The sequence below is a fragment of the Phasianus colchicus genome, chromosome 8, assembly GCF_987193195.1.
Source record: "Phasianus colchicus chromosome 8, bPhaCol1.hap1.1, whole genome shotgun sequence".
Classification (NCBI taxonomy): Eukaryota; Metazoa; Chordata; class Aves; order Galliformes; family Phasianidae; genus Phasianus; species Phasianus colchicus.
The window spans coordinates 28761350-28776519 of NC_143443.1; the positions used below are offsets into that span (position 1 = coordinate 28761350).

At 33.8% G+C, this 15170-nt stretch overlaps 1 protein-coding gene across 11 annotated transcripts in view; it reads left to right on the forward strand.

Moving 5' to 3' along the window:
* The window catches only part of ATRNL1 (attractin like 1), a 425218-nt gene that overhangs the window by 123151 nt on the left and 286897 nt on the right, over positions 1–15170 (forward strand). For all 11 annotated transcript variants that reach the window (XR_016468857.1, XR_016468855.1, XR_016468856.1 and 8 more), the window contains exon 20: positions 11510–11603. Coding sequence is in view for 7 of the 11 variants with exons in the window: in XM_090145543.1 (XP_090001669.1) it covers positions 11510–11603 (94 nt within the window). In the remaining 4 variants the exon portion in view is untranslated. The remainder of the gene's footprint in view (positions 1–11509; positions 11604–15170) is intronic.

Here is a 15170-nt window from a genome sequence, read left to right on the forward strand (position 1 = left end):
GTTGTAGTTGGTTTTAATAGCACAAAGGCTGCTGATCTTAGCCATTAATTAAGTGAAGAATGACCTATTCTTTTTGCTCATATATCGTGTATTATTTAGAAGAAAAAGACAGATGTTCCCAGTTCAAATTAATATAACAAAATGAATTTCTATATGCAATGATTATATGAAGAAGTTACAAATTTCAAATAGAACATCTTAATTCTGGCAAGCAGTCATCAGTCTTTCCTTCCATTGAGTCTGCTGATCACATAAAATAGCTTCTTGTAGTCAGACAAATTAAAATTAAACAGAATTAAATATTTAGTTTCATAATAAATTAGACACCTATTTTCATAATAAATGGCATATAGATTATTGTTAAGCGACTGAAAAAAAATGATGCATTTTTAGTGTAGGTTTTCTCTTGTATCTAAATATTCAAAATGAGGTAGGCGTGATATGTCCTGCTGCATGAGTTCAGTTAGCATGAATAGGGATCCAATAGTTTTTAATCAGCTATAAGGTGGTTTGTAATTACTGCTGTCTGATGCTTTTCAGCTGGTTGTGATAGCAGCAGCAAATATTGTACTAGGTGTGCGTGTGTGTGTTCACAGATGTCCCTAGAACATAGCACAGGCCTAAGAGGAAAATACCATGTAGAACTGGTATAAGATATTTACTGTCAGGTCGTGTTACTCTTTGAAATATTTGTTCCTGTTTCATAGTGACTGCCTTTGTGCAGTGCCTGCAGATTGGGTATTTTTGTCTAGTGTTGTCCACAGATTTCAGCCCCTTCACTGTTGTAAAACTGTTGGGGCACAGGAATAAGCTCTGTCAGTATGTAGTGTTTGGGTTATGAGGTTTTTATTGGAACACATGTGGAAGTGATACTCAGTGTTTAATATCAGAAAAAAGGTGAGTAGATGAACCCTACTATTGCGGGCAGCTTTAATCTTCTACAGTGGAATCAGGAAAATCAAGTCCTTTGTAAAGTAGGACTGAAAATAAGGACAAAATGCTTTCAACTATTATTTGCAGTAAAAATTAACAAATATTAACACAATATCTTTGGCTAACTACAGTAACAACATCAAAAGCATTTTCTTCTGTACCTTCCTACAGTAGAATTAGGGATGAACATAGCTTGATGGAAGTTTTGATGCATTTAGAAAATGACATGGCAACTTGGAATACAGAATTTTTATTCAGTTTTTCTGCTCAGTCATTTTGCTGTCTAGCATATAGAGAAATGCATTTATCGAATACACTGTTACTTTAAAGATCTTATTTTTTGGCATCACGTTGCTCAAATTGTGGAGGAAGAATATTCCTGAAGCCTTCTTCTCGAAGTGACTCGATCTGTACCGTAAAAAATTGCTAACATATTTGAGTATAGACACTCTGTGGTCATTCACCTCATCAGCAGATACTCAGTTGATTGGAGGCTTGTGATACCCTTCTCAAGACTCTAGGTGAATCAACTCATTTTGTATAAAAGTGAATAAATGTTGCAAATTAGTGAAAAAAGTCTACAGTGTGATTCATATTGTAGTAAGTCAGTGCTAGAAAATGGAACTAAGTTTTAAGAGATATCCAGTTCCACTTTTTGTCATGTATCTTTGTTTCAGTATCTTTCAGTTGCTTTTTCTTTCTTTCTTTTTTTTTAGGAGTGTAGAATGGAGATAATTATGCCATTTTTTTTTTTTTTTTTAACAATACACTATTATAGAATAAACACACTTATTATTAACTAAAACACTGGAATTTGTTTTTAGTAGTAGGTAGAAGGCTTACTGCCTGTGAAAGATAATAACATGAGATTGTTGCACAATAAGATATTCAGGAGAAACTCTCAATATTACTTTTTGTAGAGTTTGTTAGAATAAGCACTTTTTAAGACCTTTCCACCAAATGTGATTTGAAAATTTATTTTCTTCCTGTAGAATCTTGTGAATCTTGTTTATTGAACATTATTCAAGATAATCTGAATACAGAGTGAATAAAATGCCCATACTTGGGTTTAGCTATGAATTTAAATTGAATTAAATCCAATCAAAATGTATTCTAAGTAAGCAGAAGAAAGGCAGAATACCATAAGAAAAAGTTAGTTGAGGAATGATGAAAAACATCCCTGTAAAAAAATCCTATTTCAATTTTCTTTGGCTTTGAGGCAAATTATGCTAAGCAAGCTTTTTCAATATACTGTTAATCATTGTGTATGTATAATTTTTTTGTTTGTTTGTTGTATGTTAGATCTGTATCATAAAGTATGATTTTCAACAAAGTTAATGGCAAATTAAAAGCAAAAATTTGGGTAGAAGTTGGAACCTTTTTGTAGATGCATTTGTATTCTGTAACGTAAACTCAAAATAAACCTTGCCAAAAGAGCCTCAACGACCAAAACCCACAAGTGATGCAAAAGCAACCACTTAGCTCCTCCCAGAAGAGGGCTAACACTCAGTCAATCTCCGGAAATGATCAGCTCCCAGTGCCCTGCCCTACCCAAGTTTTTATTTCTGAGCTTTTAAAACACTGAGAAATATGGAGATTGGGCAGAGATGGAGCACCGTGAACTTCCATTTCCTGTCTGTCTTGGGGCAGAAGGCAAGAATTTTTCATTTTGTCATTCTCTCCCTACTCTGCTATTGATGGACAATAAATGAAATTATTCTTCCTCAAGACAAGCAGGGTTTTCTTGTGATGAGGTTTTCATCTTCCTTTCAATCCCTTTCTCCCTGAGGAGAAGTGAGAGATCAGCTTTGTGGGGAGATGGTGACCAGCTGAGGGTAACTCATCACAGCTGAATATTTCATCATGTTAAACTAAGCTTTTTGGAGGCCTGTGGTGCAATAATATCTTAAATAGTAGTAAAAAGTGTAGTAGTAACTTGTGCTATCTTTGTCTGTTTAACTAGCAGATTTTTGTGCCTACTGACTATTTGAACATGAGAACTAATAATTCAAGAGTTAATGATGACTTACTAGTTTTATATGTATTGTAGAAATACAGTAATTTGATTTCTTTAGCTCTGTGTTTATCTGATTGTTTCTCAAAGCTTCTCAAATCATTCTGGCAGTGATGAATGAGTTCCTTTACATTCTTATATTTTCATAGTTTAGTTTTACATTGTATGAATTTATTTTTATATTTATGCCTGTTATTTAAAATCAGATCAGAGATTACACATCAATCAGAGGTATGACAGTCAATCCCACTATAACAAGAAAACATGGAGTTGTTGGCTTGAATCCCTACACTTGAGTATGCTACTAGGATATGAAGAGGCAAGAAATTGCCATGCTTAGAGATGGTCACTCCAGTCCATAAGGCTCTTGAAAATGTCCTATAGGCTGTTGATATAATAGATTCTTTTAAGGCTATCAAATCATTTATCATTTTGCAACTGGTAGAATGAAGATTTCAAAAAACTGAAACTCCTGTAATGGCATTTCTGTTTGATTGCAGTTAATTCTGCCTTCATTTCCTGAGTGGTAAATGCAATGCCTTACAATGGCAGACAACATTAGTTATTTAAGAGGAAAAAAAAAAAAGCATTAAAATGCATTAAAAATCAGCAGTATTTTGTACCTCCTAATGGCTAATACAGAAATGATTAGCTGACTTCTTTACATTTTGTTCCATTTTTTGTCTGCTAAATTGTGTAAATTTCTCTTCTTTGGGCTTTTATCCTGAATGACCAAATACACACAAATAGTTGCAATCACCAGTTGTTGATTTTAGTTGTTTTTCTCCTTGGATTGGAATAATTTTTTTATGTTTAAAGCCACTATGAATAGTTACTGAGTGGTTTAAATTGTTTTGCTTTTCATGCTGCCTTATAATAATCTTTGACTTTTTTTTTTTTCCGGTTATAATTTAGGAAGTTATATGTTCTCTTCAGAGAGGGAATCAGACTAGTCTTTTGGCCAAAAACTTCCTTTCATCAAATTTTCAAAATCATTAATATAGAGGCAGCTATTTTTTCTAAGATTTTTTTTTGTTGTTGTTAAACTTATGAAGCCTCGGGTATCTGAAAAAGTCTTCTTAATCACATCTCATAGAGTGTAGAAAACAATGAAAGCATGCAAAATTATCAATTTCTGTCTTTCCTAATAAACAAAAAAAAGCTAACAAACAAAACCACAAGAAAACAAAAAATCCTTGGGTTTTAGTTTTTACTAAACCTAGTCTTCAGTCTACCACATCTGAAAATACCCATTTTTTTCAGCAACTCTAATTTTAGCCTATGTATTCATGTGAAAATTCTCTTAACAATCAAGTAAAAGAAGAGTAATTCAAGAAATGATATTTTTTAATCTTGTACGCATGTGAAAGAACGTATCAAAATATTTGCATGCTTGAAGAAGCAATGCTGCACATCTGATGCAGAATTCTATTTTTGACCTGAACTAACAAAACTCACTATTGAACCCACTGTAAAATTGAATTTGAAGGCTATTTAATAATGTATTATACTTTATTTAAAAAAGAATGAGTGGCAAGAATTAAAGGGAAAGCCATACATAGCATATGTTAATTTTTTCTCCAAATAAAGTACTTTAATTTTTCCATGTGGAGTATTTCAGTTTATGTTTAAAGTTAGTTTATGTTCTTCACAGATTAACATTTGGAAAATAAAGTTGATACTATTCTTTGAGTACTCATGGAACAAGATATAGAAATTCTGTACTCTATTCCCATGAAAATATTTAAATGATATTAGCATGAAAGAAACACAGCTAGACACTCATTAATTGCTTAAGACTGTTCCGTTAATAACTAGACAAATGGTCTTTTCTTTCAGTATTAGTCTTCTGTTTTGAATTTTTCTTATTTAAAAGAAAAAAAAGTTATTTTTCTAAGCTGTTTTATAATATTAGCTGCTGACGATTAAAGGCAGATTTATTATGATTATTTGAGAGAGATTTATTAGAAATGTTAAAAATTAAAAAATCAGTTCAATTTTCGGGGTACTTGCTGTGTACAGAAGCAATAATGAAATACAGGTACTGCAGAGCAATGTTGCCAAAGTGTAAAAATGGATTAAGAGAAAATGGAGAAAATTGTCATTAGATAGTGTTGGTTTAACCATAATACCTTTCAGTTCCTGGAAGAAAAAATCCAGGACTCGCTTCTTGCTTCCCAGATGAAATATTTAGCTAAGGAAATTTCACTTGTTATTTCCATATAGTTTAATTGCTTGTCACAGCATTCTTTGTCAGGAAACAAATAATCACCTTACTGGTAGCCAGATCAGCTTGATAGTCTTAAGCCACGGCCTGACTGTGTTTTGCTGTGACTGTGAACACCAGAAAAGAAGTTAAATCACATTCAGGTTTGGGCAAATTGTTTTTTTTTTTTTTTCCTTTTGAATGGGAAGATGAGCATTCCTGTAACTGCTCAGAACAGATACATTCCTGGATCTGTTAGGTAGAATGCACTGCAGTTGAGAGAAGAAATTTGGTGCATATTGAAAAAAATTACCATATTCTGAGGAGCTTCTGATTTCACAAAATATGGCTGTCTGAGTGATTGGGAATATTTAACTTTTCCAGAACAATATTTTATCTAGTGTCTATTTAGAAAATTGACCTAGATTTTATGAATGTTGGGAATAGCTGACCTTGCTTAAATGATGCTGTATGTGTACTATATAAGTGATGTTAATTTTTGTAGTGCTTCTGCGTATCATATACAGAAGCCATATCCCACCTGTATAATTCTTAAAAAATACTTCTTTCCTTTTCCCTTTTCTCTCTGTTGGACAAGTACAATGTACAATTCTTTAAATTGCATCAATACACATGCTAATTATTGTACTGTAAGAAAGAAATGGGCGTGAGAGCAGTGAAAGCAAAACCACAGGACAAACAATGAAGAATGAAAATAGAATTAATCATATCAGTGCTAATAAGACTGGCTTATCATGAAAGTTAAACATGCCACTGTGGAGTGATAGTTGCATTTGACCTGTGTATACCTTTTGGAGGACTTTCAATTCTTTGAAAGGGTGAGTGACAGCAGGACAAGGGGAAATGGTTTTAAGCTGAGGGAAGAGAGATTTAGGTTGGACATCAGGAGGAAGTTCTTTACAGAGAGAGTGGTGAGGTACTGGAACAGCTGCCCAGGGAGGTTCTGGATGCCCCGTCCCTGGAGGTGTTCAAAGCCAGATTGGATGGGGCCCTGGGCAGCCTGGTCTAGCATTAGGTGGGATGGTTGGTGGCCCTGCGTGTGGCAGGGGGGTTGGAGATTCATGATCCTTGAGGTCCTTCCAGCCCTGGCAATTCTGTGATTCTGTGACTTACTAAAGGAGAGCAGTCCTTTTCAATATCACTTTTTCAACACTGTTCATAGGTTTCCTTTAAAAAAAAAAAAAAAAAAAAAGTCACTAGGACATCTTAAAGAAGTGATCCATGGACAGCTCCTGTTTTGCTAATCTTAGAAATAAACAAACATATCAAGTTAAAGTACCATTTGTAGCGAGCTCCATTTCAGAGAGCACTTTCTCTTGCAGCTATATGTCAGATGGAGGCTAAACAATAAATGTTTTTAAATTCAATTGTCGAAAAATACGTATTTCATGGAAATGGTGATGGGCATTCTTTGGTTGTCAGCGTAAGCAGGGACGCTTGTGTGCTGAGCTAGCAACTCAGAATCAATTGTGCTGTGGATTTATTATTTAATAAATTCTGTAGGCCTCTGATTTTATAGCGTGGATTTTGTCTGCTGTTTTATTTTCATACAACTTTCCTGTTTAATTAGAAATACATCTTATACAAAACAGTACTGTGAAATGCTATTTGCTTAAAATAGAGTAGAAATTGCCTATTGTTGTTTTTTTTTTTAAGTTGTTGCTATTTTAAAATTAATGTTGTGATTTCAGTTAATATGTGAAATAAAGATAAAAATGTGTTAAAACTCTGTATTTTAAGCAGGTGTATAAGTTTTGTATCTTTTTAACATTTAATTATTTTTTTGCATGACAGCTAAGGTTTTAAAATAACTGTTTATGTGTACAGGCTTTTCTATAATGTAAACCTAAGTTAGAGAGAAGAGCACTTCTTTTGCATTGTCAAAGTTTGAATCTCAGTATCTCTATCATTTGATACATACTTATTGTAAAGAAAATTTCATATGTTTTCTGTTAGAGAAGTTCTATGTCAAGGTTTTTAACGATGGAGGAAATAAAGTTTGTCAGATGCTGGCAGTAGTATGAAAAGATCCCTGAAGCTGAGCTCATTTCTGTGTTTCTTTCCTAAGGAGCAACAGGGTGTACGTATGCATTAGAGCAGTCCAATAGGTTGCACTGTTGCAATGGTGTTACACATCTGTAGGGTACAATGCTTAGTAAAACTGTCCAATGAGCATTTAGTAAAACACACTGCATGCAGTATGGATTGAACAAATGTCACAGATTGGATAGCACAGAACAGCTGTAAGTAGCTGGGATCCTTGAGGTGAGCTTGTAGAGTCACATAATTGCAGACAGCCTGAGGTTGGAAGATCCTACGAAAATAACTTTGACAGACTGCAAAGCCATTCTATGATACAAATCCCACTGGGACAGACGCTGGTTAGAGAAGCATAGGATGTTACATCTTGCCAGTTGGTGTTGGGGATCATTTCCAGTACCTACTGAGGGCTGAATTTCTAAGCTGTATCAATCAATACCTTGAACAAAAAGAAATGGATGCACTGATAACAAGTTTCTCTGAGATCTGTGGACTGAAATTTATTTCAGAAGGTGTATTGCTAATACTAACATGCCTAATAGGTAGCAGCTCACATTTATTTTGAATCTCAAGCTTAACCTTATAATTAAAAACTCTCAGCACTGTGTGAATAATGACATAGAGGATGAAGAGAAGACAACATGTATATTATCATTTCCCTTCGTATATGTATCCTACAGGTGTGATTAGCTTATTTAAAATGTATACAGTACATACTGAAAAATCTTTGAGTCAGGAGCTTGAATGGGTGTGCTGAAATTCAAGCATTCTTACCTGATAACCGCTGTGTTTCTGGTTGTTATTTTTTCCTGCATTGGTGTTTCCAATATAGACATGGAATCATGGGCAAAGGTTTAGTTAATATCTTTATTGATAAAGTGGTATTGTTTTAGATTTTGTAGCTTGTGACTTAATGACTGCCTTACTTCGAAATCAAACAGTGCTTAAGGTTGCAGTTTATTAATTAGTAGGCATGTTTCATATTCAAAACTCATAATTTATTTTATATTATTTGTAAGTAGGCCAATGGAAAAACCTGCAGTGAGGTTCAAAGATAATATCTCAATTTTTTTCCCACTGCATGTCCTATAATGTCATGCTGCTTCTATTTCAATTGTTTGATAACATATTCACATTTACTTCACTGACAGTAAGTAAGGTTTATGTGTATTTTGCTTAGATTTGCTTTTCATGTAGAGATCCATGGGTTGGTAGGAATCCCCTTTTCATCAAAGACTTGCAAGCTTGAGATTAATTAAAATATGCATTTAACTCTGTTAAACAAAATTTGTCCAGATGAGATTTTAAAAATAATGTAAAAGTGATTAGCTCATGATGTCCTTTTTCAAGGTGTTATCTAGGGAACAGTTAAATTACTAGGAACTTGATTAGTGAGAGTAATTGTTCTTCATCTTGCAATAGAAGAAAATTAGCTACTGGGCTAGTCAGAGCTAGGGTTTTTTTCCTTTTCTTTTATTTATTTTTTTTACTCATGAGGAAGCAAGGTTCTGTGACTTCTTAGCTTCTATTTTCTTATGCCTTTTCAACCATACCAATCTTAGCACCATGCAAACTTCTTATTTGTGTCAGAAGAATGTAGATGAGGTGGAGCAGCTCCATTTGTTTTTCTAGAAAGAGAGACCAAGCTATAAATGTACCCCTTATGAACATGTTTATATTATGAATACGCACAGATCAAAATTTAGATATGACTCCATCGTTCCATCAGCTATTACCTTTGACAATTCCCCAGTATAAACCCAGGAAACTTTAGAGGAAGGGCAGAGTGCAGAAACTAAAATGTGATGCAGTTTAAATGGAAGTAGATATCTGTCTGATTGGAGAGGAGTGCATCTGTGGACGCCTGTGTGAGTGAACACATAATACACTAAAGTGCACTAAACAGGTGCTGATTTGATTTGGATATCCTTGGGGATGAATGGCAGTGATAATTTTTCTTTATCAGTAATTCTGTGGTTTGAGTATACAAGTCCTGTCAGAGCTGCTGAAGGAAAGTTTCTCATATATTTTCACAATATATGCTTCATTTTATCAAAATTATCACTTTTTTTCAAGACGATAAAGATTAATAATATCTAAAAGTTTTTATAATTCAGTGTATAAAAACTTCTGCTGAATAAAGGCTTCTCAAAGCAATGAGGTTCCACTTCCACATTTGTGGTTTACTTCTTATAAAGTTTTCAGTAACTATAGAACTAATTAACATTCACTGTCAATAGCTTCTGAATTTCTCAACATATCGACAGCTTTTGGAATTTCATCTGGAATGCAGCATTTTGGTTCCTTTGTAATTTTTGTTTTGTCTTATACTGGTGCTTTTTTTACTAATAGCAGTTAAGCAGAATGAGCTGTTAAGACTATATTCCTTTGTTTTTCACTGACAGTATGGCAAGGATTTTACACTATTCAAATTAACTTTTGAGAACAGGCTTTTCCATCTTAGAAGTGTAATGAAGAGAGGAAAGCGTGAATGGATTTAGGAAAATGTAATTGATTATAGAGAGTGTAACTTCAGTGATCATTTATTGTGGAGGGAGGGTCGAGATCATACTTTCAGGGTACTTAACTTGAATGGAGAACACTGGAACTCAGACACTTCAGACAATTTTATAGGCCTAATATGCAGACTCTAAGAAGCATTTTAGAATTCATGTCATTTTTTTTGGAATGGATAGCTAACCTCATGGCTATTGGTAATTCATGCTATGAATAGTAGTGACTGCAAAATCAGGTCTTCATCCAGGGCTATTAATTCTTCCTATCCTACTTCGGTTTCCATTTTCCTTGGTGGTCACAACTATAACTTAGGTGGAAAAGCAGCTCTAGAATGCTTCTGAAAGATAAAGGACAGTTTGTAGTATCTTTTAACAGGAACTCTTCCTTCAGCTACAGCTGGCTAATTAACAAGTTTTGTCAGTGATACCTTATGTCTAATTGTTGTTCAAGTCTGGTTAACTTTTTTTTCCTGTTTGTCTTCAGTTGGGACAGGCATTATAGTGTGTGTGAAAAGGGACACATCCACACTAGTAGAGTCACAGGATGGTTTGGGTTGGAAGGGACCTCAAAGATCATTTAGTTCCAAACCCCTGCTGTCTACAGGATTGAAATTGTATTCACTGTGTATTAGAAAAGGAACATTAAAACTCCTCTGGTAGAAATTAAAAACTACATTTCAATATTAGGATTATAAAACGGAAAATAATTTTTTATTATATAAAGGTCACCAGTCAGTATTATCTGCTCCCAAGCAGGAACTCAGATATTAAATCTTTTATCTTAGTTCAAAGAAAACACCAGTAAAAGGATAGTATGATCATCAAGAAAAGTTCAGAGTTGCTTTGTACTAAAGAAAGTATTTAAACATAGTGTGAATATTAGCAGATAATTATTCCAGTGTGATGTGGGAACTTAATAATATTTACCAGAGGGAAGTTATTGTTTTGTACACATGGGTACAGAAGAGGGATTACTACATAAACAAAAGAGTCCTTCCCATAAACATGGGAAGGAAAAGCAAAGAAAATGAAGAATTTGGAATACAAAACGTTGAACTGAGATGGGAATCAATCAGGCAGAAAGAGTTGCAATGCAGAGGCCATTGTGGAGAGATTTACTTTAGCCACCGAGTTTAAAATAAAGACATTAGTGCCGAGTGTTGATTATGATGTTTCTGTGATTCTCCTCCAGTTCAAACTTAAGGAGCTTTTCATGGTACCTTTTTTTTTATTTTTTTGCTTCTAGAAGATTCCTGTTGTGGACCATAACTGTAGTATTAACTCAGTCTTTGAATGATTTCAAAGCATTCTTTTTATTCTCAAGAGTAAGAGTGCCAAATATATTTAAGATTTTAATGTGCAGCTACAATAATGTATTCTGTAGTTTGACATCTAAAATTAATGGAATTTTGCCTCTGCTTTTCCTATTGGTTAGAATTTTATCTTGTCTAGAAAGAATGTGTTGATAATATTCTGTGTTATATAAAGGAACATAAAAATGGTTGACTGTAATGACTCCTTCTCAGACTTCTGTTATTTAAATTGTCAATAATCTGCGGTGGAGAGCATCTATTGACACATACAAAGTTATTAACTCTACAGAAAATAAACTAAATGATGTATTTGAAATATTCCACAAAGAATTGTAATTGAAGTAGTATTTTTTTGTATAGCGTGTAGGAAGTGTGTTTGATATGGTATTAATATCAATGAAAATTTCATTAGTTATAAAGTATAATATGGGTGAATGAATCACACTCTTCCCTTTTCATTTTATAGCTTGCACGTGCAGTGGACATGCAAATATTTGTCACATGCAAACAGGAAAATGTTTCTGTACAACTAAAGGCATCAAAGGAGACCAGTGTCAACTGTGAGTACAATTAAATGTAGCCTGAAATTACTGTGATTCAATAGTAATATTTTTCTCTTAAAAAAAAAAAAAAAGATTTTTTTTGTTTTTGGATTCTGAAGTTCAGTATTATTTAGTCACTTCTTAAAAAGCAACATCAGAAGTATTAGTAACATTAGTAATATTTTGTAACATCAGTAACAGATTTTTAAAGTATTGTAAAAGGAAACAGCTTAGAGAAGGAGTTTGCAGTTTGAGATAGAGGACTAAGAACAAGGAACAACTGAAGTGAAGTAGCTTGTTAAGCAGGACAAATAACACTGACTATGAATAGCCTCACATTTATAGATGTTTCTTTCCACTAATTCTATCTAATACACAGAGATACCCTATAAGTATTTTTTGTGGTTTTTTTTTGTTTGCTTATTTGTTTTTTTATAAATGTTAAATGTATAAATCTTTAAAGATAATAAAAATTTCATGAGGAGCAGCTGAGGGAACTGGTGCTATTTAGCCTGGAGGAAAGGCTCAAGGGAGACATCACTCTCTACAACTACATCAAAGGAGGTTATAGAAAGACAGGGGTTGGTCTTGGTCTCTTCTCCCAGTCAACAAGTGATTAGACAAGAGAAAACGACCTCCCGAAAGGTTTAGGTTGGATAATTAGGATAGACTTCATTGAAAGGATTGTGAAGCATTGGAACAGACTGCCCAGGAAAGCAATTGAGTCACCATCCCTGGAGTTATTTAAAAGCCATGTAGATGGGATGTTTTTTAGTGGTAGGCTTGGCAGTGCTAAGCTAACAGTTGGACTTGGTGAACTTAGAGTTTTGGTTTTTTCAACCTAAATGATTATGTGATTCTAAAATGTATACAGAACTATTATCCAGGAGAAAATTATCCTTATGTTGAAAACCTGTTTTGAAAGTGTCATATTATATTGTCAGAGTATATACGCAGTTGTTGTCTTGAAGGTAAGGAAGATTTTTAAGTCAATTTATAGCTTTACTCATATTTATTACTTTATAATGTTCTTGATTCAAACAAAGTGAGAATACTGTTCTCTACAGTTCTAGATAAAATTGTTTTTGCCATTTATTAGATGGGCTGTTCTGCGATCTCAGCAGCAAACCTATAATCCTATAATTTCTAGAATAAGGATTTCTGTGAAAGTTTGAAACTCTAGCTGTGTGAAAGTTAGATTTATATTCCTGTCAAGAGCCCTATTGATTAGAAAGCATTAGCTGCAGGGCTGCATGTTATCTCCCTTTCTCTCTCCCTTCCTTTGTTCCTCCTTCTCTCTTGTGATTTTATAGCTGTGTGCCATGTGCAGTACATGTTGTGCCTTAGGGATGGAGGTTTTAGGAAATCAGGGAGACCCTATGACGCTTTTTTTTTTTCTCCTCAGAGTGAGAGCTGTAGCAACCTGCAGAGAAAACAATTAGTTTTTGTCTTGGGACTGGCAAATTGTGTGCTCTCACTTGCTGATTTAAAAAACAAAAACAACAACAACAACAAAACAATGCATGAAAACAAATCTTTAAGACTTTTGTAATGAAATGTTAGTGAAAATAAACAATGTTTTTTTCAGTGTCTTTTATGTGGTTGTAAGAAGGGTAAATTTAAGAGTAGAAAATTTATAGATCCAGGCTATTTTTAATGAAAATTTAATATTTTGCTCATTTTAATCATGCTGAGCATTCAGACAATTTTTTGTCATCAAGGAGGTAGAAGAAATACTATTTTTTGTGATGAAAATATATCCTGGTTTTTTGGTGTTCAGAGGGAAAAAAAAAATTAGAAACATCCAGCTGTTCTCTCCTGTGTACATCCTCTTCCAAGAGTTTTGTAATCCCTCTCACCAAACAGGTAAAAGCATACTGCATTCTGAGTAAAAGACATCATTCTGTTAATAGCACTGCTGCTTTATTTGCTTATATAGAGTAAATTTGTTCCCCATTGTTTCCTCTCAGCATTCTCTTTTGTACTTTCCAGTAGGGGGAAAGTTAACAATAATCATGTAACAAATTAACTTAATTAGAATTTTATCAAGCATGCACACAGATTGTAGCTGCTGAAAGCTGACTAAAGCAGGCTTTTATATATATATCGAGCGGTGCTTTTCTAACATGAAGTTCAAAAATATAATATACAGTGTTTTAAAATACTAGAGGTAACTGTATTTCCAAGATTTTTACTTTCTTTTGCCGTTTGATCATATTCCACCAATACTTTTACATGTAGGGTGTTTGACATGAGGTTGTTTCTTTTCTGTTTCTTCTCTGTTCCTGCTGAGTCTGGACTTTGAATTATCCAGATGAAAACTTCTGTTCTTTCCATCCCTACATGTGTTACTCTGTTAGCTGTGATCTTTCAAGGAGAATTCCAGCTAAGTATGATATGTAGATCTTTGTGGATTTAGCATCTGTCTCTGTTCTTTAAGTCTATGAAAATGTGTTCTTGCTTCTGTAAGGAGAAAGGTTTGAGCCCTTAGCTAGTTAGTGAACAGCTAGATTATTGGGCTGCTAAGAAGAACAATAAAATAAAACTCCCACTTCAACACTGAAGGTGTTTTAAACATACTAATTTTCTGCTCTACCTGTAGTAACCATTACTAGATCTATCAAGGACTTGAGATGCTTTATTTTTAAAAAATCATGTTTCTAGCATCAATCATTTTGCTTTAATTGTAGCTTTCATTTAAGCAACGTTTATAGTATCAAACCTTCAGAACATGATGCAAGTGCTGTCTAATGTCTTAAAAACTCACAAGGCAAATATCAGGAACTAGAAATATTTGTTATAGTATGTAATCTAAAATTTGAAGAAAAATAAAGCTTATGATTTGGAAGGGGCTTTGTGCAGTATTTTTAATGAGTTTTGGCAGTATTGTATATCGCTATCTGCCTTTTTGTTGATTTTTCTCACTGCAGTAGCCTTGCTTCATGTTCTTTGCTATATTCAGTGTATGGTGTGTAAAGTTCAGAAGCTCTCTGGGATCTTTGAACTGTGGACCCTGTAGATATGAAACAACACTTTTCATAAGAATTGTTACATTGCAAACATTGCATTTTATTCAGAAAATTGCCCAGCTGTAAAATGGAGAACTGGAGTTTGAATACCCTGTGTTATTCCTAAAAGACAATTTTCTCAGTGAAGAAATGAGAAGGAGCTATGGTTTTGTGGAACAGCTGCCAACAATTAGCCAAGAGCTTTGTATATTGGTACTTCATTATGGGTCAACTGTGAGTGTGTTAATCTTGAGAGTACTGCAATATTGATATTGCAGTGTAAAAGCAGTTATGTTAGCAAGATGTCTCTTGCTAGGAGCAGAATTTAAAATGCTACGTGCAATTTGCTTAGATCTTCCAATGAAATACTCCTTTTGTCTTTCTGACTTCAGTACTAATTGTCTGGATAAATGGGAACAGTATGGTGAAAGAGAATTTTTTTTTTTCACAAGAATGAAGTAATTTTGCTCTTGACATTTAACTTAGATTCTTTCCTAAATGACTGTATTTATGTATATATGTAGTGGGGATGATGATAATGGCTAATTACTCTTACACTAGAGAAAAAAATGGGACA